Here is a 23946-nt window from a genome sequence, read left to right as displayed (position 1 = left end):
CAATCCTGACCGCGTCATTTTGTATGACTTGGCAGGTATGTATGTCTTTGGCGCTTCCCCCTATCAATAGGGCATTGCCATAGTCCAGCCTTGATAACACTACTGCCCTGGCAATGGTAGCCATGTTGTTGTCATTCAAGAACGGTCTGATGGCCCTCATTAATCGCAGATAATAGGCAGTATTCTTACGTAGGAGATTAGCCTGAGCCTCTGAATTAAACGAGGAGTTCATCATCATACCCAGCATCTTTACTTGACTGGAGACTGTGATGATGGCTTTTTTTATCTGGAATGTTTTATATTCCCCACCCAATTTATCCAGTTGACGGCTGGAGCCAAATAGCATCAGCTCCGGCTTTGAATCATTTAGGCACATCCAGTTGGATTGCATCCATTCATCAATTTTGCTATAAATTGCGCCTAATTTCTCGCTGTCTTTCTGATGTGATCCCTCTATCTCTATTATAAGCTGTGCATCATCTGCATAATTGCAGAACAACACTTCCAATTCTGTCAGTAGGTCACACAGTGCTCGCATGTATAGATTAAAGAGCATGGGTGAAAGGCTTGCGCCCTGTGGCACCCCGAAAAGGATTTGGGTGGGGTCTGAGAAGTTGTCACCCCAGTGAACTCGGGCTTGACGGTTGGTAAGAAAGGATACAAGCCACTTCAAGGCCAGGTCAGAACAGCCTACGGGTTTGAAATTGGAGGGTGAAGTCTCTACTCCTTCCATGAAGGCTTTAACCACTGGTACTTTCCGCCACGACACCTTGTTATGGGAGGTGGTATATGCCGACAGAGCTGCCAGGTGTACCTTTAGTGAGTTAAAAACTAACCCTGCGTCCAGCAGGTGGGGCATGTATGTGACAATTGTGGAAGGAGTGCAATCAACTGGGTTGATTTGCTTATTCTGGCACCAGATAACAAATCTTTTTTCCATTTGTCAAAGTAGCAGTGCCTCGTGTTTGGCTTCCTAGATTCTTTTAGGATGCCCATACATCTCTGCGGCAAATTGAGATGTCCAAACTCTATGACCTCAGGAGCCATGCTGCCAGGTTCATTGAGTTGGGTTGAGGATGTACTTTCTGACCCTGGTGCTGGGACAGTAGGTTGAACCAGCCTGGGAGTTTGATCGGTTCGCACACCGCTAGTCTGCGTAGGTGTGGCAACCACGGTTGTCTCGCCCACATGGGAGCAACTAGGACGAGCGTCATCGATTCTCTGTTCATCTTGTTGACCACCTTCCTGATGAGGGTTGTTGGTGGAAAAGCGTAGGCAAAAATCCCTGACCAGTTCATCCACAGGGCGTTCCCCTGGGAGCCTGGTTGGGGGAACCTGGATGCGAATCCTGGGCACTGTCTGTTTTCGCTTGTGGCGAATAGGTCTATAGTGGGGAAACCCCACTGAGAGAAGAGATATTCTACGATATCTCTGTGAAGGACCCATTCGTGTTCTTCTGGGAGGGAGTCTCTGCTTAGGGCATCCGCTAGGGAATTGAGCTCCCCTGGAACATGTTGTGATGACAGGAAGATGTTCCGTCTGAGTGCCCATATCCAGATTTTCTGGTGGGAGGCGACGACGGAAAATCCTCGTCGTATGCCTCGTCGTCCGTACCCGTCGCTGCCGTGTCAGTCCCCGTATCATCCCCTCGGGTGGACGGGGAGGAGGGCTGGACGGGGCGCGACGGTTGAAAAGGAGGCGGTGGATGGATCCTTCTTTTCTTGGTAGGGGGAACACCAGAAGGTCCCGGTTCTGGATCCCCCGACGGGAGAGGTTCCTCCGTCGGTAACGGTAGTCTCGTCCTTATCTCGGAGCATAAGGACTGTATAGCCAACAAAATGGCCGCTGAGTTGTCTTGCGGCGCTGGCAGAGGGGAATCCGACGGGCGAGCAGGGGCCCCGTCGGTATCCTCGACGATGTCGTCGTCGTCACCTGCGTCGGGGCCCATTCCGACGGGCTGGTCTTGTTCCACGCCTAGGCCGTGGCTTAAGACCTCGATCAGCTCCTCTTCTGAGGTTGAGGCCGAATCTACGACGACGCCCTGCCCCCCCTTCTTCTTCCCCACGGAGGGTTTCACGGGGGTCCTATCGATGGGCACGAAAGAAGACTCCCTCCGAGGAGGCAGGGAGATTCTGGGCCCCGAGGCCGCCACCACTGGTGCAGCCTCCACAGGCTGGGCCAGGGCCGCCGTGACCGTTTCGATAGAGGGCTTGGTCGAATGGATCAAGGCCTTCACCACCTTAGGTGCGCTCACCGCCTTATCCTTGAGGGAGGGGGCACTGCCACGCTCCTCCTCTGCCTTAGAGCTCGACCGGGGCCTCTCCAGGAGCTTCGCCGGGTGCTCGGCCTTCCTCTTACCCGACCCAGAGCGTTGGCTCGTGGTTGATGGTGCCGGGGAGGGTGCGCCCTGCCTGGCGCCCGTAGAGCCCGACCGTTCGGCGCTCCCGGTGCCAGCGGACTCGCGGTGCTTGGCCTTATGTTGGGCCCCCGTCGCCGGGGCGCCCTCAAAGGTCTTAGAAGACCGCTCAGATTTCTTCTTCTTCTCGCCAGACGGGCTCTTACCCTCCAGCCAGCTGGCGAGACGTTGATGGCGGTCCTTCATGGTCCGTTCCGACATGTTGCCGCAAAACGCACAGTCCTTCTCCACGTGCGTCTTGTCCCCATGAAGGCAGTAAAGGCAGAAAGAGTGTTCGTCCTCCTTGAAGACGTTCTGCAGCTGGCATCCAGGGCAGGCCCTGAACAGCTTTCCGGGCGTCGAGCTTCCCTTCTCCTGGGCCATCTCCGAGACCGGGCCTGAGAAGCTTCTGGAGTCCTCCGAAGTGTAGCTCGACGAAATCTTCACCCTTGAGGGGCACAGATGAATCCGACACGGGTCCCCGTTGATCGGATGTAGGATCGGTGGAGCTTGAGGCTCTTTTGACCGAAAGAATCGAAGTTTTTGTGAAAAAGCGCGAAAAAATAGCACTAACGCTCGAGAGCAATAGCACGAGGATCCCAACACATGAACGTGCGGTAAAAATCTGAAGATGGCTGCCAGAGGCGGTGCTTAGGTAGAGGGCAGTCATTGGCTGTGGTCAGTATGACGCAGAGACCAGTGATTGGTTATTACTACGAAAGACAGATCAGAAACGAAACTGATACTGGTTTTTTCTTTACCGAGGATTCCCAGCCTGACGACGGGGAATATTCATGAGCATGTGAATCCATGCCAGACCCCATGCTGGAGAAAGTTGGGAAACCCCACTGAGAGAAGATATCTTCTACGATTTCTCTGTGTAGACACCATTCGTGTTTCTCTGGGAGGGGATCTCTGCTCAAAGCGTCCGCCAGAGAATTGAGATCCCCTGGAACATGTTGAGATGACAGGAAGATGTTCCGTCTGAGTGCCCATATCCACATTTTCTGGGCAAGCTTGGACAGATCTGGCGAACGAGTCCCTCCTTGCCTGTTCAGGTAAAACATGGCTGTCTGTCCGGATCTGCACTGACAGGTTCAACAGGTAGGGCTCGAACGCTTGAAGCGCTCTGAATACTGCCAGAAGCTCTAGCAGGTTGATATGATTCTTGGCCACTGAGTGAGACCAGAGACCCGTAAAAGGGTTTTCCCTTGGACAGATTTTCTCTTGTCCACCAGTGAAGGCTTTGTACAAGTGTTGGCGAAATGACCACTAGATCGTCCCACTGACCACTTGCTTGAGACCATTGTTTCGCCAACCATTCTTGCATGGGACACATGCGCAGGCATGCGTGGGGGACCAGGTAAATACATGACGCCATCATGCCCAGCAAACGCATTGCTTTGCGTACCATTATTTGGCGACCGGCCTGATATTGCGGAATTTGCAGCAGTATATTCCGAATTCTTTCCTCTGATGGAAAGGCCAACCCCTCTTTTGTGTTTAGGACAGCTCCTAGGAACTGTTTGGAGGTGCTTGGCACCAGACTTGACTTTTTCTCGTTTATGGAGAAACCTAATTCGAAGAGGAGGTTGATCGTTCTTTGAATGTTTGTTCTGCAAATTACTAGTGTCTCCCCCGTGATGAGCCAGTCGTCCAGAAAAGGGTACACTGGGATTGCCTCCCTGCGTAGGTGTGCCGCCGCCACCGCCAGTACCTTGGTGAATACCCTTGGAGCCGAGGCTATCCCGAAGGGCAGTACCGTGAACTGGTAGGGCTGACTGTCCACCTTGAAGCTCAAGTATCTTCTGTGCGCTGGGAACATGGAAATATGAAAATAGGCATCTTTCATGTCCAATGTTGCCATGTAATCCCCCTTTTTTAGGAGGGGGATTACCTCTTGGAGAGTAGTCATGCAAAATTTTTGGGGCTTGACATACTTGTTTGCAGGCCGTAAGTCCAATACTGGGCGCATTGTCAAATCTTTTTTTGGCACAAGGAAGTAAGTTGAATAAATACCCTTGTTTACATGGTGTCCCGGGACGAGTTCTATCACGTCCTTTGCTAGAAGATTGGCAATCTCTTCGAGGAGGATCTTCTGGTGGTCTAATGAGTGCACATTTTGTCATGGAGGGTGGTTTCGGGGACGCTCTAACAGTTCTATGCAGTATCCTGCGGACACTGTGGAAAGCACCCATCTGTCTGATGTGATCCCTTCCCAAGCTTGGGTGAAGTTGGAAATGCGTCCCCACTACTGGGGATGCGTGAGAAGGGACCCTGAACGGAACGTCACTGTTTTGGGGGAGGCGTGCCGCTGCCTCTACTGGGGCTGCCTCTACCCTTACCACGTCCTCTTTTGTTACCCCTGCCATAACCCTGGGTAGACTGCTGGTTGTTGTTGTTCCATGGTGTACCCTGCCCTGGGAATAGTTGGAGCCTCTCTGGGAATTTCGGCCGCGTGGGAGACAAAAATTGCCCTTCCCTCTTTGATTCGGGGGTTTGTTGGTTAATTGGCCCAGGGATTTGAGAGTCTCGTACTCATCCTTGGTATGTTTTAGCGTGTCCTCTACCGCTTTGCCAAACAGTAGATCCGGCTCCACCGGTTTGTCTATTAATGATGCTTGGGTCTCGGGTTTGAAGCCAGATTGCCGTAACGAAGCATGTCTTTTGATAACAGTGCTCTTTGCTATCAATCTGCCAGCGTTATCCGCGGCATCAAAGGTTGCTTTTAAGATGCAACCGGACACGGCTCTTCCCTCCGACGCAACCCGTGCCAACTGGCTTTTTAAGGGTTCTGGGGCGGAGTCTATGAGTGCCGTGACTTCTTCCCACTGGTGGCAGTTGTAACTCGCCACTAGGGTGGTGGAGTTGGCAATCCTTGCCTGGTAGGCGGAAGTGGAGGCTACTTTCCTACCCAACCCATAAATCTTCTTGCTCTCCTTGTCGGGAGGAGCTTCAGACAATTATAGGGGCGTTCCGGCCCTCTTTCGGGTGTTCGTAACTACTAGGGAGTCCGGTTTCAGATGCCCCCTTATGTACAGCAGGTCTGATTGGGCTGCCCTGAATAGTTTTTCGATCCTGGGGTTTGCCGCCCTGGTGAGGTTAGGATTTCCAAGGGAAGGGTCTATTCTTCTTTGTATAGATTTGAGGATAGGGATGGCCTGGGCAACCGGTCTCCTTTCTCCCACTAATTCCTCGGCAAAGTGCCTCTCTTCCTGTGCTCCCTGGGTGTCAATGTGGAGGTGGTCTGCCGCTCTGGACAAAACTTCATTCAGGAGAGGTTGGTTGTCGACAGGGGAGTCGGTAACCGGGGGTTCTTTGTCTACTGGGGAACCTACCCTGTAGGTTTCTGGGTCGTCCTCCTCTTGGTCCTCGTCATCCCCATAGTAGCCCGTCCCAGTTTGGTCTCCCAACGTGCCAAAATCTGGATCATCAATAAAAGGAGGATCCTCATTATATTGAGAGTAGGGCTGTATACAGAAGGGGTCCGAAGACCGTGTTGGTGCTTCAACCCGGGACTTCTTACTTGGGGGTATCAGGTCCCTAGAGCCTGAGGGTGTAGCCCCGTCAGGGGTATATGAGAGGAAGTGCTCAGGATTCTTGGCATATAAGTCTGCCAAGGATGACATCCTAGACATAACTCTGTCTATGTCGTCACTAGACCATTCCCTAGAGCTGGGAATTACTCTTTCCTGGGAGAGTTTCCCTGTTTTATTCTGACTGGACCTATGGCTTTGTGCAGGGGTCTTGGTTAAAATGACAGAAGACTGAGACTTGTCTGTCTGTTTCTGTGGAGTAGAAGACTGTGACCTGTCTGACTGCCTCTGTGGTGTAGAAGAAGGTAGATAATGCTTCTTTTGTTGTTTTTCCCCCTCCCCGTGGGTGGAAGAGTGTTTCTCCGGTGTTTTCGCTCCTTCAGAGCTTTTAGACGTCTGGCATCGAGGTTCGGGGGTAGTGTCCCTATCTCTAGAGTGTGGAGGTCGGGACTCGGGAACAGCCGTCACGCGGTCTGCTGACGCCGACTCCTGGAGTGCGGCCTGGGGCTAGAGGTCGGCTTTGTCTTCCGACGATCGAACCTCCATTACCTTAGGGAGCGAGGCACTTTTGACAACAGTGGATGGCTGCCTGGAGTCATGTGGCGATCTAGATCGAGAACGCCCAGAGGACACCATTCCGTGGACCGTTCTCTGCGTGCCTCTTTTCGAGAACCCGACGTGCGCGTCAAGTCTCAGTGGGACTTGGCGTGTTTGGTGGAAGTGGTGTGGGTAGCGCTCGTGTCGCCGGGGGTTTTCCCCATAGCTGCCCTGCCGGACAACCTTCCGAGGTCGGGGACTTGCGCTTGGCTGTCTCTCGACGTCACATTGCCCTCGCCGTCCGAAAGCACGGCGTCGATGCCATCGCTGAAGGCGCCCTCCGCTGCCATGGCCTCTTGTTGCCTGACATGGTGAGCCCAACGTTTGGTCGAACGGTCCTTAAGGGTTTTTGGTTTAAACCAACTACACGCTCTGCAGTTGGCCTCGGGGTGGTCCCTCGGCAAGCAAAGGTTACACGTGGTGTGTCTATCAACCCAAGGGTACTTGCGGTTGTACTTGGGGCAGAATTGGAAAGTGGTACCATCCATACGCACCCTGTGGCAGCGGGCTAGTGTGTGTAGGAATATATAAGAAAAAGCCTATATATATTTAGAGTGTAGAGTATGTACCACCCCCCACTCTCCCTACTTGCAGGGCCGAGGCCAGAGGCCTTCCAAGGCCCAATTCCATCGTGCAGCTCTCAACGGTTCTTTTTCTTCTCCGACGGCGTTGTGTCGAAGGTCGGTGACTCAACGCTGGGGTGGAGAAAATGGTGAAATATAACGATATTTAGCAAAATTATGGCTAAGGCCAGGGAACTCCGCAGGATGCTTCCGACCAGTATGGCGGAAAAAAACAATCTGAGGGTACTGGACGCGTGAGGGATCATGGGTACAGTGGACGTCACACTAGGGATAGTATTACTGGCAGGCCCTGTGCCGACGCCCATTTTCGAGTTTCGAAAAACAAACTGTAATACTCTGCAGCTTCCACTAGATGTCGGCCTATGCACAGCATGTGATCTAAGCAGATTCCACAAGCCTCAGAAATTATATATAAAAAATATAATTGCACTTCATTAAAAGGCAAGTGTTTAAGGATGACGGATTACAGACTAGCCTACAGGTTTTATTTGGTCTCAGTATAAATTGACACATTACCTGGTAATAAAAGATATAATTGCTGATGCAGTGTAAACATGTAGTTATAAATAATAGTTTGTGAATTCTTTCAAAAGAGACTTTCTCTGGTGGTGTTTGTATTTAATTTCACATATACAGAAATTCTTGAAAATATGTTTTATTTGGAAAAATGTTTATACAATAATTGTATTGTATTTGTGTAGGTTTGATACAAAGAAATAAATATACAACAACAAAAAATACATTTTGCTATGCAGATTGCTTCAGTTGTTTCGCTTCCATGACAGATATTAAATATTTTATGAAGGGCAGGTTGCTATTTTTTACAAATGCAAATAAACAAATAACAGAGGACCTTGTAACGATGATACCTCTGTTGCAGACAAAGCATGGAGTTACCTTAATAAAAGGCATCATTGCTGAAAGATGCTATTTTATGCTTTTTTTTTTTACAAAATAAAAAACACAACCACCTACACTCTTGGGTGGCTATCACTGTATTCCTAAGTCACGTTGTATGCAGTAATGGGGAAATGCTGCAGCAGTAAGCATATAAGATCTCAAGGGGGTTGTTAACAACCCAATGCCATTCAATGAACTCCTCTCCTGTTGAAGCTCTGCTCACCCCCATGCACTTTACAGAAAATGCCATTCTTCAGTCATTAAAGGGGCAGTTGACTCAAAAATGTTATTGTTTAAAAAGATCGGCCATAATCAAAAATATATATTAAAAATCTGTCTTTATTTTTTTAGTGATGTGGTTGGAATATCAATCTTTCAACATATAAAATATTTAAGTATACATAAATGTTGCTTTTTATTTCCAATATAAAAACTTAATTATTGCCCTTGCACTTGTAGATCACATAAAAAGAGGAAAGAAAACATTAAACATATAAACTCAGTAAAAACATATACATGAGTGATATAAAAACATAAAAACAGATACAAATACACTACCTAAAACATATACATTAAGAGCATCGATAATCACGACAAACATTCTTGTTTAAAAATGAAGATATTAAAATAAAGGTTATTTTTGGGTAATTCATGTACTGCAATGTGTTAATCAGTCATATCTAAATAGAGTGAGGACAGAAAGTTAATAGCTGCAATAGTTACAGATAATCTCCCCCCCATTAAAAAGGCTCAGTCATAGCCTTTCACTGTTAAGAGGCTGATAGTTCAAAAATAAGTGTCGCAAATAGAATTTTCTCTTATCAAGCAGCGTCGGACAGACTGTAAGCTATTGCTTGAGTGTTTCAGGTTCTAAAATGTTTTTACAGCATCTACACGCCCTAAGCTGCGTTGGTGCTTTAGTCCGTCTGCCCGCCACTTGTCTCGTCGGGAATAGATTCACTCTAAGACGTAGGAAAAGAGTACTATATTTCTGATTTGGAAACTTGGTTAAATACATTTCTGGAATACCGAGTCCTTTAATTATGAAATTACCATCCCTAAATGTATTGTATATAGTACATTGCTGTCGGGTGATAATCCAATCATGAATCCACAATTTAGTTTACGCCGGATCTGGGTCAGTTAGCAGCAAATCTACTGTAATATCAGCTGATAACATAACTGCAAGAGCTTGTTTTTTCTAGTTTACTATAACAGTATCATCAGTCGAGGGGAAGTGGACAGCTAAAATCGCCAGCAAGGAACTAGGTCCATTGCAGGCAATACATGTTTTGTACAAATTTAGCATTTTCCAAATACAATTGACCTCTAAAGATGCCAAACCCAGCTCATGACGAAGGATACACATTGGTATGCTAGAAGGCAAGGACAGCACCTTTTTTCAGAATCGTATTTCAAGTTTCGTCCAGTAAGATCTCTCCATATAGGCCCTAGTGTCTGCACCATATCTAATAACCGGAACCACTTGTTGTTTGTAAAATGTTATCAGTGGCTCTAAAGAAAAGTTAACATTTTCTGTGAATCACTGAGACTTGGGTAGTTGCAGTGTATACTTTTCTTTTCCAAGTAATACGGGAGATCAGAAGGATATGATATGGCATTTATAACGCGCCTATAAACAAGTGTTTTAAGGCACGAGAAGGATGATTATTTGCATTTAAACGAAGGCAACCATACTCATTTATTACCGGAGGAACCTTGCAAATACCAAGCAAAGTTATTTGTGCCTCCAAACGGCAGTTTTTAGCTTGCCGTTTGGAGGCACAAATGAGAATCTTGGTTTTGTCTATATTAATCACCAATTGGTTGTGTAAAGCATATGACTCTAAAGCTGAAGTTTTGTAATCCTTTTGGGGTTTTTGAGAGAAGTATGAGGTCATCAGCATATAGTAGCCATGGCAAGGGAATAGAGGCAAGTTTCGGTGAGTCAGAAACTACAGATTTAAAATGACGTCCAATATCTGCTATAAAAAATGTTAAACAGTGAGGATGCTAAAATACAACCCTGTTTCAGACCTGTGAATGTTCGGTTCGGGTAGGACACCATTGGGTGTTAATCGAATCTGAATAGAGGTCTGCGAGTGAGTTTGCGAGACCCAGGCACGTATGTAAGGATGGCAATTTGCCTTTTCCATCTTGGCAAACAACAGGTCTCTTGATACAGAGTCAAATGCTGCTTTAAAATCTACAAATGCCTTGTAGATGGGCTGCTTAGTTTGCAGCCCATGGTACTTAATCGCTGAGATTGCAAAAAGGTTGACCGCTGTTCCTGAACCCGATACAAACCCTGTTTGGTAGTTGTCAAACATCCTCGCCTCTCTAACCCATAAAGATAAATCTCTAATTAATAGACAAGCAAAGATCAGATCTTACCCGGAATGTCCAATAATGCAATAGGGCAATAGATTTCAGGTTGTTCTCGATCACCCTTTTTAAATATTGGAACAATAATGGACTTTTTCCAGGTTAGCAGGATCTTCTTTTTTATAAGTACTTTTGAAAAGATGGCATTTAACACCTCTGCCCACTCTAACGGATGAACTTTTAGCATAATGTTCGTAAGGCCATCCAGGGTCAGTATTTAATTTTGATATTTGGTATAAAATGTCATCTTCATTAATTTTTAAGTTATCACAAGTAGACCAATTAGATAAGGTGTCAATATCATATTCAGAATTACAAGCATGTAAGTCTCGGAAATGAGGCACCCAAATCTCCTCTGAGACGGAGTTCACTTGATAGGGGTTTGGGTTTCATAATTGGGCGAATTTAAAATGCCCCATATTTGGGCACTGTTTTTCGAAGCTATGGCTGAGAGCATCAGAGCAGAGTTGCTTTGATAAAATCACAGCATGGTGACATTTGATCCAATTTATTATAGCATTTTCAGGGTTTGTGATTTAATCAGTCTTTGACCTGTAGGTAGATGAGCAATCACTCAAATGTTTTTTCTTTTTCTTAAGTTAGTGTTTTTTATATTCACCTCCTGATCAAAGGCATGTTTATGCTTATACATTGGTTTCTGATTCAACAAGGGCTCCAGTTTTAATAAGCTCATAACTGCAACATAATGACCCTCCGCACAGGACATACTATGATTCTGGTTTATGTGTGGGAGTCTTAAAAACTTCTCAAACTCAGCAACTGATTGGGCAGACCATCGAAATCTGTTTTGCCCAACAAACAATTCCAGAGAATAATTGTAATACATGTAATACATGGGATTAGTATGAGAATTGGATCATGACCAGGACATCGTTAGTAATTCATGATCACTGTGTCGTTGCGGTAAGACCTGAAAATCATGCATAATATTGAGCATATTTCTTTGGACAATTATATAATCAATTATTGCTGTTTGATTGCCTCTTCTCCATGTCGGTTTAGGCGGAATATCCCCTTTAAGAGCACCATTCAACATGGCAAATTGTCTTTCAAACATATGTTTGAGCCAGATCAGATCTCCTGTCAACTTGTTTGTCAGGCAATGAATATTTAAACCACCTGCTAAGATAACAAAGGTGACAGTTGGATCACGTACAATCAAATCCAGCATTTGATCCGATAGAGAAAGGAAAGTAGTCTCAAGAATCACAAATGATTACAGTATAAATTTAGTACAGCAAGAGTGGCAGAAGGTGTTTTTATTTTGACTAGTTGCATAAAAATATCAGGGGCGGCCAAAGTTCCAAAACAATGCCTATGTTTGCTTTAATGGCAACCATAAGGCCCACCGAGGCTCTGCCTCAAATAGATGATTTAGCAGGAAACAACAACAAAATATGACCATGCCAAAGGGGAGGTTCAGTGAACCAAGTTTCCTGCAAAAGGATAATGTCATAGTTAGAGGATGTTGTTCTATAGACAAAAGATGTTTGAAGCCTCTGGTGTTCCAACTCGCTAACTTTCAGGAATTTAGGTGAACAGTGATAGGTTGTTATAATTCAATTTCACCATTATTGTCGTGAGGGAGACTTGAGGTCCGAGCACCCTTGCAATTTGTGGCTGGAACAGTTTTGACTTGTCTCATTGCGACAATGTCACCTCTTAAACACGTGATTCGTAGAGACGATGGGAGGTCATTGTCAACAAATGAGTTGGCAAAAGTAGCTATTTTATCGGGTGTTGGAGTCCCTTTGCGAAGTTGATCTTGTTTTAGGATAAATTCCATCTGGAATAACTCATGTCTCGCTTGCCAATACTATTGAGAATTATACCCGACTGGATCCATAATCTGGCCCGAGTCAAATCATTGTCTTGAACAAATTCAACTCAATTAATATCCAGAGAGCACAAGTCTTCATGTGCTAAGATATTACGAAATATACTTTATATACTGGATCTATTAAGGGTGCAAGTCTGATGGGCTCCTCCTCTACACTGTAGTATTGTCAGTCTAGAAATACAGATACCTCTACTTTGAGATCGCAAACGCATTTTGGTGGCCATGGGCCAACCGTCTCATGCACGATATGACAGAATATAGGTTTTCGAGTTTGCCAATGAACGGCCATTTTGATGTAACAAGAATCGCCATTTTGTTTTCTAACCATTGCTCATTGCTTTCCGTTCCTATTGCTTCGCAGTATATTTTCCACTTACACTGCTCGACTGTGAAACATTGTTGTCTGTATGTGAAAAGGACAAGGCCGCAGGGCCGCGAGGATAACAGGAGTTCACTGAAACACAAACGTAGGCAGTGCAAGGAAGAATGCCCGGCTCCCTCCCGAATGTAGCCTTGAAGCAGAGCTGCAGGGCATTTAATCATTTCACAGCTGCTAGGCAGTCTCGTTATATGGTAGAATATGTTAGAATAATACCGCTAAAGGCTTGAATTATGCTTTTCTTACGGCCCCCCTTTGCTGAGCCCACTAGAGCATGTCGGCTCCCAGGACGCGAATAGCACCTAATAGATAGCAAGGTCCGGAATGCAACTCCACCCCCGTATGTAGTTCGCTTCCAAGAACAGAAGCGCTGTGTTCTATTCAATAACCGAAAGATGCCTTTGCACTCACAAATTGCAAATTGTTACTAGAATAGATGTTTGAAGGTGTCATAGTGGTCAGAGATGTCCATCATCACACCAAGTTCAAAGAAACCCAATAAATGGGGGTGTTAAACATGTCATAGCTGATTGTTTGATATGCATTTTGTATATATGTAACTGATGTACGTAATTCACTCTCTTGCGTCCCTCGAGGTCTAGAGATACACGTCGCGGGGCGTGAGACCGAGTTGGCCAACTGAGACTTTTGCTTTGCAATAAAACCCTAGCTTTGGGAATACAACCTTGTGTCTGGCGTGTCTATCGTGTGTGGTGACTTGCCTTGTTTCCATAGACGTCAGGGTCCCCTAGGGGCCCCTTTCAGTATTAGAGTGCAATAAGTGACAGAGATACCCTGCTTGTTATCCTGGCCGATAGACATCCTCTTATCATTAGATACAAATTTGAGCATTATCGTTCACCGAGGTATGGCTTGCCTTATTTCCACCACAATCATGAACATCAGAGAGGGGCTTGCTGGAACTTGACCCTGACCTTGGAAGACAATTAAAAGTTGCAATAGATTTAGCTATTTCATTCCTCCTTTGTTCTAAAGTGCGACATTGTGGTTCACACATATGACCTGGGTCAGCAAAAACTGGCAGATTTCTTGCGATAGTACAATCTCTGGCTGCTAGAACTTCCTGAGAGCCAGTTGCTTGACTCATAGATTCTGCAGCAGAAATTAAATCATCCAAAAGTTCATCCTGGAGTGAAGGAGATGGGACTGAGTTGGCTAAGCGGGCCAAATTGGCTTTCTCCAAATGTAATCAAATTTGTGTAATTTTTGCATATTTTTTGCTAATTACATTTTTTGCCCGTGTAGTCTATCAGATATTGTTATAGATTGCATGAAATTCCGTGAACTTGGGAAAGATGACTTGGGTGGAGCCTTCTGATGTTTCTTTTTTGCTCAATTGAATTATCTGGGGTTTCGTATCAGCAAAGATAGTAAATGGCAGGCGGCTAACACTAGAAACCATTGTCTTTGATTGTTTTAATAGATCTTGGGTAGCATCAATAGGACCCTCCTGCATACCATCTGGCACTCTATCATTAGTTGTGGAAGAGTTTGAGCTATTTCCTTGAGAGTCAGAAGCTGGTTTTTAGTCTTGTAAGTTAGTTATAGTATTTGCAATATTTTTCTGACACACAGAACAGGAACATTCTGTATGACAATGCCTTAGTTCGGTGTGTTTTCAAGCAAACTGTGCCGCTAAATCATTCAGCACGTGCGATTTAACATCCAACGATTCTAAGAGTTTAACAAGACCGTCGTTCAATGTGTTTTTAGAAGTGAAATCTACCAATAGGTTGTTCTGTAAGTGCATTTTGGCATCAAGAGCATCATACGGTTTAGCAAGTGATGTTAGTGGTATATTCATTGCACTCAAAGTGACCTCAGCAAAAGAAGAGGAGGGCTGGGGGATGAGAGGCTCTCCTCAGTGTGGGATTTGTGTATGAGATTGATAAAGGCGAGGAAGTAGCAGAGGAATTTGAAAACATTGCAGGTGACTGTGACAAAGCGGATGGAGGAGGCAGGGAGGGATGAATAACCACATGCAAGTTAAAAGGCACCTCACTCTGCTCATTTGCTATGTGGGTAGACGGGGGAGAGCTGGACTGAGAAGCAGCCAGCATTACAGATAGCTTTATTGCCACCCCCTCTGCTCATCCACAGACAACCGCATCAACATTCAATCAGTAAGATCAATAGTGCAGATGTCTAGTTGGGTCACAGAGGACGTAGTGGAAACTACACAGGGCAGACCGCCCAGAAAGGCGTTGGTCGTTAATTCAGGAAGCCGATTACTAATTAGGGATTGGTTACAAATTAAAGAACCCGAAACTACTACAAGAGTACGAGGGTCTACAAGATTGATTACAATTTGATCTGGGATTTCAGAGGTCACGTTATGCTAGTGTTCAATGCTACTGCATTTGACCGATACATCAGAGGAGCCAACTACATGTGATTTTGTAGTACAGAAATCTCTAATGTCAGTTGTTAAAGACAACAGTTGCTTGTTAACGCGAGAAGGACCTTTGTCACAATGGCGATTTAACAAATTTGTTTACAGGCTGTGTTTTAGAGGAGGGAATGGCACTAATAACCAAAATGTCAATGCGCCGCATAGCTGATTTAAGGGTGTATAAATGAGTCATGTACAACGAACAATGAAAGTTTGACTCAAAATATAAAAAAAATTCCAATATGTAGACATTTTCTGCAAAAAGTAGTTAAGAATGTGACAAAGTAACAAGGAAAACAACTTACAGCCCACAGCCAGCAGCCAAACTGGCCAACTGCACTCGCCAAAGCACTTTGCAAATGCACACGTGCATGCGGGCAACCTTTATTTTATAGGCAATTGGGTGTAGGGGGGGCGGAGCAAGGAAGAAACACTAAATTAAGTGTTCACACAAGTCACAAAGTGTTCACAAAGATCCAAATACACTTGTAGTTAACACGAGGGAATCCTCATGTATGTTTTACCCAACTGCACTAGCCAAAGCAACCTGCGAATGCACGCTCACAAATGCGCAACTGTTGTTTTTATAGGTGATTGGGCGTAGGGGGCGGAGCAAGGAAGAAACACTAAATTAAGTGTTCACACAAATCACAAAGGGTTCACAAAGATCCAAATCCACCAGTAGTTAACACAAGGGAATCTGATAGTACGTTCTGCACAACTGCACTCGCCAAAGCTCTCTGCAAATGCACACAACAGTTGTTTTTATAGACGACTGGGCATAGGGGCGGAGCAAGGAAGAAACACTTAATTACGTGTTCACACAAGTCACAAAGTGTTCACAAACATCCAAATCCACTAGGGAATCTGCCAGTATGTGCTGCCCAGCTGCATTCACCAAAGCACTCTGCAAAAATGTATATTTTTTAAAGTTCCTATGTAACATTTTTGTGAAATGAGGCTCAATGTTTTGATATAGGGGGCATGCATTTTGTGAAATGAAACAGCCTTCTCTGTTCATGTTAAGCTCTGCTCTTGAGGCACTAATCAAGCAGAAGCCCCCCTATTGGAAGCTTTTGCTCACTGCTCCCGGAGCACAGAAAATGTTCCCGAGCCCGGGAAACATAAAACAAAAGCACTGGCATTTATGAATACTACGCCACCTGCCGGCGAGTGGTGTAGTATTTATAATTGCTGGTACTTTTGCTTTAAGTGTCCCGAGCTCCCACTTCAAACAAAAGGCACAGAAATTATACATACAACGCTGCACGCCAATCAGGACGGGGGAGCACGGGAGAAACAAGCAGGAGAAGAAAATAAAAAAGAAGGGGTGAGGGCAGCACTCACCAGCAGCACAGGTCAGGAGCCTGACAGCATTCTCTGCTCTCCAGCAGTAATATGCAAAAGCTACCAGCAGGTGGCTTTTTTTCGATTAGTGCTGCGAGAGCAGAGTCAACATGATCACAGGAGCCCGATTCATTTCATACAATGGATGCCTCCTAGTGCTTGCAATTTATGACTTTGAGCCTCATTTCCTAAAGATTTTACATAGGAACCTTTCTTTAAAATATTATAAAGCTATATTTTTGAAAATGGCCCATCTTTTTAAACAATAACATTTTTGAGTGAACTACACCTTTAACACTGACATTAGCCCATCAACCTCATTATGACTCTTGGGCTGCCACATCTTCCTCTCCACGTCCACTACTATTTAGCATTGCACAGGGTTCTGGTCTTTTCTCATTATCTATCCAAGCAACATTGCTGGCTTACATTTATTGTGTTGACTGCTAGTGACATGTCTATACTGAAGAAGTGAAATCTTGATTTCATTAGTGGACAACCTCCAATCTACTATTTGTTTCAGGTCTCTCTGCCAACTATCTCTTGATGGCCTTGCCGCTCCATAAAACAAACAGGTTTCTGGAAAGCCCCTTCTCCCTACACCTGTCCCAGACCATCTCCAATCCACTTTCCCATGTCTTTCTGCCTGCAACCTAGGTCTTATATTGAATCCCTTGCTAATCTTCTTCATTCACAGTGTCTTATTTGCTCACACCTGCAAGTAACAGAACTAAAGCCAAATCTTCTAATTTGATATGCCACAAAGCCTCATTTTGATGCTTCCCATGTCCAGACCATCGCTCCCCCCTTAATGTAGGTCTTCCTGATTATGAAATCCAACTTTAAAGCCACAATTTGATGCCTATTTAAAATTCAATCCACTATGCACATCTCCTATTCCGTACCTCTGTGCACTGCCTCCCATACCCTGATCATTTTTAGTGTTGGTTTTTCTTCGCAAGGTGTTAAAATGTATTCATTGCTTGACCCATCCTAACTCTGCTCCCAAATTACAGTCCGTTTTCCTGGCCACCTGTTCCTACTCCAACTCCTCCTTGCGTTTCACGTTATGTGCTTTGTCCCGCCTGTGCACCTTTTTAGTTTAGCTCCTAAATCTTTCAATTAGCCTTCCATTGTCAGTCGTTAGTGCTTTATGCTCAGTTCAAATAAAATCTCTTCTTGGGTCTTTCAAATTGTCTTTTGCCACATTGGCATACTCATAATCACATTTCACAACTTTAATTTGTACTGCAAATGCGTAACTATCACACAAAGACTTGGAAACGTTGCTTTGTAAATAAAAAAATAATTCTGAGATCCGATTTGTAAGCAGGTGATTAGTATGAGTGACTAAACCCCTTTATTTTTATTTTGGTTAGGTCTTTGCTGATCTACAACACAACCGTCCGCTAACTCACCCAGTTTATGAAGTTACCTGCTTCAGGTTGGGTCAGAAGGAACTGTTATGTGCAAACGGATGCATTGTCCCACACACCATCTCATTGTTGCAGACTCACCTTGTGCTGCGTATCTGCAGGAACCATCTGCCACAAGCACATTATAGAAAGGTTGATTCGGACCATTTGGTAAATTATGGACCCCCATGTTTCGAATCCATTCAGCTCCCATGGTGCAGGTGGGATCCCAGCCGTAGATAACACAATTGTAAGCATACCTTAGGAAAGAGGATTATAATTTTGAATCAAATTCATAGAGGTCCTTACTGCATGATATATAACAAGAGAGGAAAATACTTTTAAATCTGTCCATGCCAGAGTCAGACTAAAAACAAACACACACTTAATTATGTCCTAGTTATCCTGCCCATGCTGTAAAAAGGTACTCTGTCCCTTTCCTTTCCTCTTGTTAAACCCTATTGACAAAGTGTGCCTACAGCGATTACTTAACTATGTTCAAACACGGGGGTTATAATTGAAGATCAGGACTGGCAACAACTCTGGTGCCAAATCCCGAAGCTAACTAGATCGATCCAGATCCGTGAGATATGGTTAAAGCTCTTGGTTCAGTGGCATCTCACCCCGGTCAGATTACATAAGATCTTCCCTTCTTCATCTCGGGACTGCTGGTGGGGGTGCGGAAGGATTGGAACATGGGCTCACATATGGTGGGATTGCCCGAAACTAGACCTGTTTTGGGGTCAAGTAAGGCAGGCAGTGGTGTGTACCCTGGGGAAGGTTGGAGGCAGGAATAGAGGGTTGGATATGGTTTGCCTGGGGGGAGTTCTGGGGGAGATTCCCATCAGGTCCCGTCGAAAGGTATATGTCATTATGATGATGTCGGCGGCTTTGGTGTTGGCACGCCGATGGATCCTATCGGGGACATCATAGGGGGAGGGCAGTTCCTGGATCAAGCAAAGGAGAGGGGGGAGGTGGGGAGAGGAGTAGTTTTGTCTTGTTGACTGTTTCATTGTTGTTATATATGAAATGCCAATAAAAATTAAGTTAAAAAAACATGTGCTACATTTCAAATGCAATAAATAGCTAAACAAATACATTTAGAATATGTAAAATCAATATGCACCCACTGGCAGGACAGATTTTAAAGAATTGATCATTACATTATGACAAATGTATGGCTACACAAACTGCATCAGATCTGCTTAACATTGGAGAAACCTACCAGATATGAAATACCATTGTCAGCAACCCAGTTCCTGCTACTGAATCTTTATTCTGGGGAAAGCCACCAAACCTATGCACCCCATTTTCATGCCTCAGTAAACATGTAACCATCCCCGGATTTAGCAAACAGCCAGATTCCAAAATAAATGAAGATCCCCCTGCTCTCTCCAAGATCCAGCTGTTCACCAGTCTGTACTAAATTGTAGGGAAGTCTCCCCAGGATCCAGAAAGCAACCAGTCTCCCCAGAATGCAGAGGACAACCAGTCTCTCCATCCCCAGAAGGACATGTAACACATTGCCATCCTTATTCCGTCTCCCATGGGCTTCCAGTCTGGGTGGCTGCAGCCATGGGCCAAAAGCAGAAAAGAGCTACCCGTTTATGCATGTTTAGGTTGGAAAGGGCCTACGGGTAGAAACCCTGCTCAAGCAAGGACTTTATTGAGCTCACCGATTACCAGAGTTCTGCTTCAACGCAAAGGGATCCTTCCACCCATTGACAATTTACACTTATGCTCTCACATTAGAAATGGACTGGCGTTGTTTTACCCTCAAGGTATTATGCTCTTAAAATCAGGCTCCAGCAAGTGACAATGATGTGACGTTGCCTATTATAAATACTCAACCATACACTAGACCTAGAACACTCGCACCTCTTCTGCACGGAATAATGTTAGACAGACACATCAACAACACAGCCTGGTTTGATGCTGGACCTTCAGGCTCACTGAGTATCAGTCCTCATATCTAGGATGTACTTGTAATTCCGACAGAACAGAATTGGTTGAGGCAGCACAACAAGAAGGTGCTAACCAATGAGCAATTGCGGACTCAGACACAGGGATGATCAGAGAACTGCAATCGCTTGGCCCAGTAAAGGTTTGTAATTGGCCAACACTGATAATACTCTTAAGCAAGGAAGATCCGGCCAAGCTTGGTAAACATAACTAATGCCACACTAGACAAAGAATGTTTCCGGGAGAACTAAAGCACTGATCCTCTAAAATAGGGAGAAAAAGTTACCTCAGCAGGCATTGGAAGGTAATCAGGAATAGGGACCGCTACCCAGTCAATTTACCGAAAATAAATCAGAGTGGTACATTTCACCGAAAACCAGAATACCGAAAAATACAGAAAATTATAAATAAAAATATTTATGGTAGTGGGTTAAAGGGTTTAAATGGATCGGTTTGTGGCGGCATTATAAAGATAGAAAATGGGGGGGGGGGGGGGTTGGGTGTCACCTCCCCCCAAATAAGAAAAAAAAAAAAGAAAACAAATCGGTATTGTTCAGTATTTTGGTCGCGATGAAATGCACCACTGTGGATTTTCTGTCGGTGAAATCACATATAACCACAGGGACCTCCTCCAATTGCACAGATACTCACACATACCAATGTGCATACTCTCTCCTCTGCACCAACAACCAAAAGAATGCAGTTATACTGCTTGAATAATTTGGCCTAGCTGCACACAATTATACACCAAGGCATAAAATGAGCATTGTCGCATAGCAATTTGCTATGCAATTCTGTCGATTTGCTAACTAAACAGACCCTTGTGTAGCACAGCTTGCTATTTAAATTACCCTGTTCAATGAAAGCACAGCTCACCTCCAAGTTTTTGTCTTGCCCTCAGGCGTCTCTTCACCCTCTTTTCCCTGTTCACTGCAAGTTCAAAGGGGCTAATGGAGAGAGAGTGCAACAGTAATAATCTCCTCCACTCTTAAATGTGCCAAAGCTCTGAGCGGCCACCAGGGTTCTGGGATGGCGAGGAGTGATAAGGTTGAGTGCCCCCATATGGTAATAAAGATATCCCTAAAATGTTGAGCTTCGCTTCTCTAGGAGATGGACACTCAAAGCATTTTCTTGCTGAACAATGTATTTTTGTGAAAAGCTTAATGTCCTGAACTGCTCCAACAACGGTTTTCACTATCAACAAATGATAATTCCTTGTATACACAGTTCAAACATGCTATTGTTATGCAATTCCAGGGTGGGTATGATCTCCCGGCACAGTCCCCTATAGAGGCCAACATCAACAATGAGCTGATCCCTAAGAGGGCTATTTCGTCACTCTATCAGGTTATCCTCAACTTGCAGTCTCATTTATTCTTAAAAATAATCAGCAATGGGAAGAAGATGTGGGTACACTGTAACTGGACGAGTGGCAGGAAGCCTTGAAGTGCCTGCTTGAGATAGCCATCCCAGCTCGACTTGGGCTAGTCCAATTGAACATTCTTCACAGGGTTTACTATGCACATAATTTCCTCTTTAAATGTGGTCGAGTTGTGACTTTTTATCATATCTGTTTAATTATTTGTGTCAATGCATGCAGCTATCATTTATGTTTTACAGACACTCATCTCACTAATGTCCCACTTCAGCAGTCCACAAAAATGCTGTATTGTTGCTTAAATTATGTCTTGGGTACAAATAACTTCTGGTGACATTGAAAATAAGAGTACAAAATTGCTAATCAAATATGTTTGTTTGCTAATCAAAAAACCTTTATTAGAAAACTCTGCTAATCAATTTTTAAAACTAAGTTATGCCCTGTACACTGCCATGAACACCTCAACCATCTTTAGAACGAAGCTATCCCCCATGGAAAATCAGCCTTGCTGCACACATATTACTGATCTCACACAACCTCAACACCACTCCTACCATTGCAATGCAGCAACCCACCACGAGAATTCAGCCTGGCTGCACATATACAGCATGCACCCAAGCACTACTTACTACCTACTCTTGCCACTGACCTGGACTGCGGTTCTCGAGGACATTCAACCCATCACTTTGAGATCATACCAATGGTAAAAAGGCACTATACAAATGTCCAATAACATAACATTCACTGCAGATCTTCTTTTACCTCACAGGACCAAAGAACATTGCTGTTTTGTGTCTATTTGTCTTTTGGTTACCTATATATAGTCCCATTCTAGCCCAACTTAGAACTTACACCTGCTTCTTCTCAGCCAACCATGCACCCCTCCCCTTTCTGCTCACTCACCACCCTCTTCTCTAGGGCTGCGCCCTTTTGTCATTGTCTTCACTTGACTATTTCTTTTACTCTTCAGCATGCATCTTGACTTTGCTCCATTCCACCTTCTAATCACTATTCTCCTTCCTACTCTCATAGCCTTCATCCTCAACTTGGTGTAAATTCTGAAACACTCTCCGGCCTCCCGATCTTTCCTGCTGCACCCACACTCCTCAAATAAGCTGCTCCAGTGCTGCCAATGTCTCCAACCTCATATATCCCTCTTTCCTAATACACAACACCTGCTCCTCTCTCCCACCTCCCATCACTCTTTCACTTGGTCTCTGGAATGCACAACCCCTGTGCAACAAATGTTTCTACATCACTGACCACTACAATTTTGCTATCATAGAAACCTGGATCTCCCCATACGTCTCTGCTACACTAGCAGCTGTCCACAATAACTCTGCTACCTTCTCCCACTGATCTGTTGGTAGGCAGCGTTGTGGGAATCCACATCGAGAATTCCCTGAACACTGTCAAATACCGCCATCTGACATCAACTCTTCCTCTTTAGGATATGCCACTATTCAACACCTCCCTCCTAATCCTCTCACTGTTCTGGACCTATTGACCCCCTGGTCCTCTAAACACGGTCTCTGATCTGACCCTTAACCTTGAGTGACTTCCTACAGACAACCCCATTGGCATGCTTGGTGCCATTAACCTCCCCAAGCTCTCTGCAGACACCTGCCATGAACTTGACTCTCTCCTATCTGACCAGTCCCTCTACTCCCTCTACAACCAGCCAACCCACTCTGGTGGGAACTCTCTGGAACGTCTCTCTAATTCACTTGCCTCCTTTTGTCTCTCAATAGACTCCTCAGATCACTCCATTGTTTACTTTAACATCTCAGTCCTTCCACCTGCTACTCTACATATTCCCTCCTCCAAGACTAAGGAAATTCAGACTGGACTCTTGCCCCTTACCTTGATGATGGGATACCTCTCCTGCCTCGTTCCCCTATTCATGCCTCTTCCATTGACCATGCTTTAACTTGACTTTAACTAAGCACTTATGTGAGGAAAGATTTCCCTTAGGTACAATTATCCCTCCATTTACGGACCCCCCCCCACAAAACGTTTTGCTTTTGCTCGGCTAACCTAACCTTACCTTTTCTAGAGGAGCCCAGCCTTCAGCTACACTCCTCTGGGTTTTTGCTCATCTGTTATGGGAAAACTGACAAGTCCTTCAGACTGTCAGTACAGGGAAACTATGTTTCCCTTAGTCTTTGACTATGTTGCCATTTCTTGGTAACTTTTTATCTATGTGCCACGTACCTTACAGTACCGCGCATGGGGTCCTTTTGTTGTATGGCCCTAAACACCCTCTAAGGATTTTTGGGTGATTGTACAAGTGTGCCTAGGACAAATGTTACGCTCACCTGGTCTCTGCTGAGGCGTTGGGGCACGGTTGCAGCCCTCCCTGAACTTGAAACACCCCCTTCAGGCCTCTCCCTCAGTACAAAAGTACATGGTGATACTGCTCCTGCGTGGAGATAAGAGTGTCTGAGTGCTCCAATCTGTGATTGTTGTACCTCTCGAACCCTTCACCCCAAAGTACGGTTTCTGTGAGCATACGCCAGCCCATAAAGCTCACCTGTGAATTATGGAAGATAAGCTTGCCGCCCTGCTACTTCTGGCAGGGGTGCGTCGAATGGGATCTAGTTCCTTCACTGATCCCTGATAAGGATTAGTCCAGTCCCGCTGCGACTATGTTTCTCCTTATGATTGGTAAGTCTTTCTTGAGCGCTTGTGATGCTGTTCGTTCTGTTTAATGTCTTTATATGTTGCTCCTATTTATGCCTGCAATAATGTCTCTCTTCTGTTTTCTTCCCTTAGATGGAAATGCGGCCTCAAT

The 23946-nt window shown here is 45.0% G+C and overlaps 1 protein-coding gene across 1 annotated transcript in view; it reads right to left on the bottom strand.

Annotated features, from left to right (window-relative positions):
* The window catches only part of FBXO21 (F-box protein 21), a 580830-nt gene that overhangs the window by 106867 nt on the left and 450017 nt on the right, over positions 1 to 23946 (bottom strand). Inside the window, exon 11 of the mRNA XM_069619209.1 lies at positions 17915 to 18072. Within this exon, the coding sequence (XP_069475310.1) occupies positions 17915 to 18072 (158 nt within the window). The remainder of the gene's footprint in view (positions 1 to 17914; positions 18073 to 23946) is intronic.

This window comes from Ambystoma mexicanum, chromosome 10, assembly GCF_040938575.1.
Source record: "Ambystoma mexicanum isolate Mex_15411 chromosome 10, UKY_AmexF1_1, whole genome shotgun sequence".
NCBI lineage: Eukaryota > Metazoa > Chordata > Amphibia > Caudata > Ambystomatidae > Ambystoma > Ambystoma mexicanum.
Note: the sequence above shows the minus strand (reverse complement) of the source record. Positions and strands in the feature narration are given on the sequence as shown.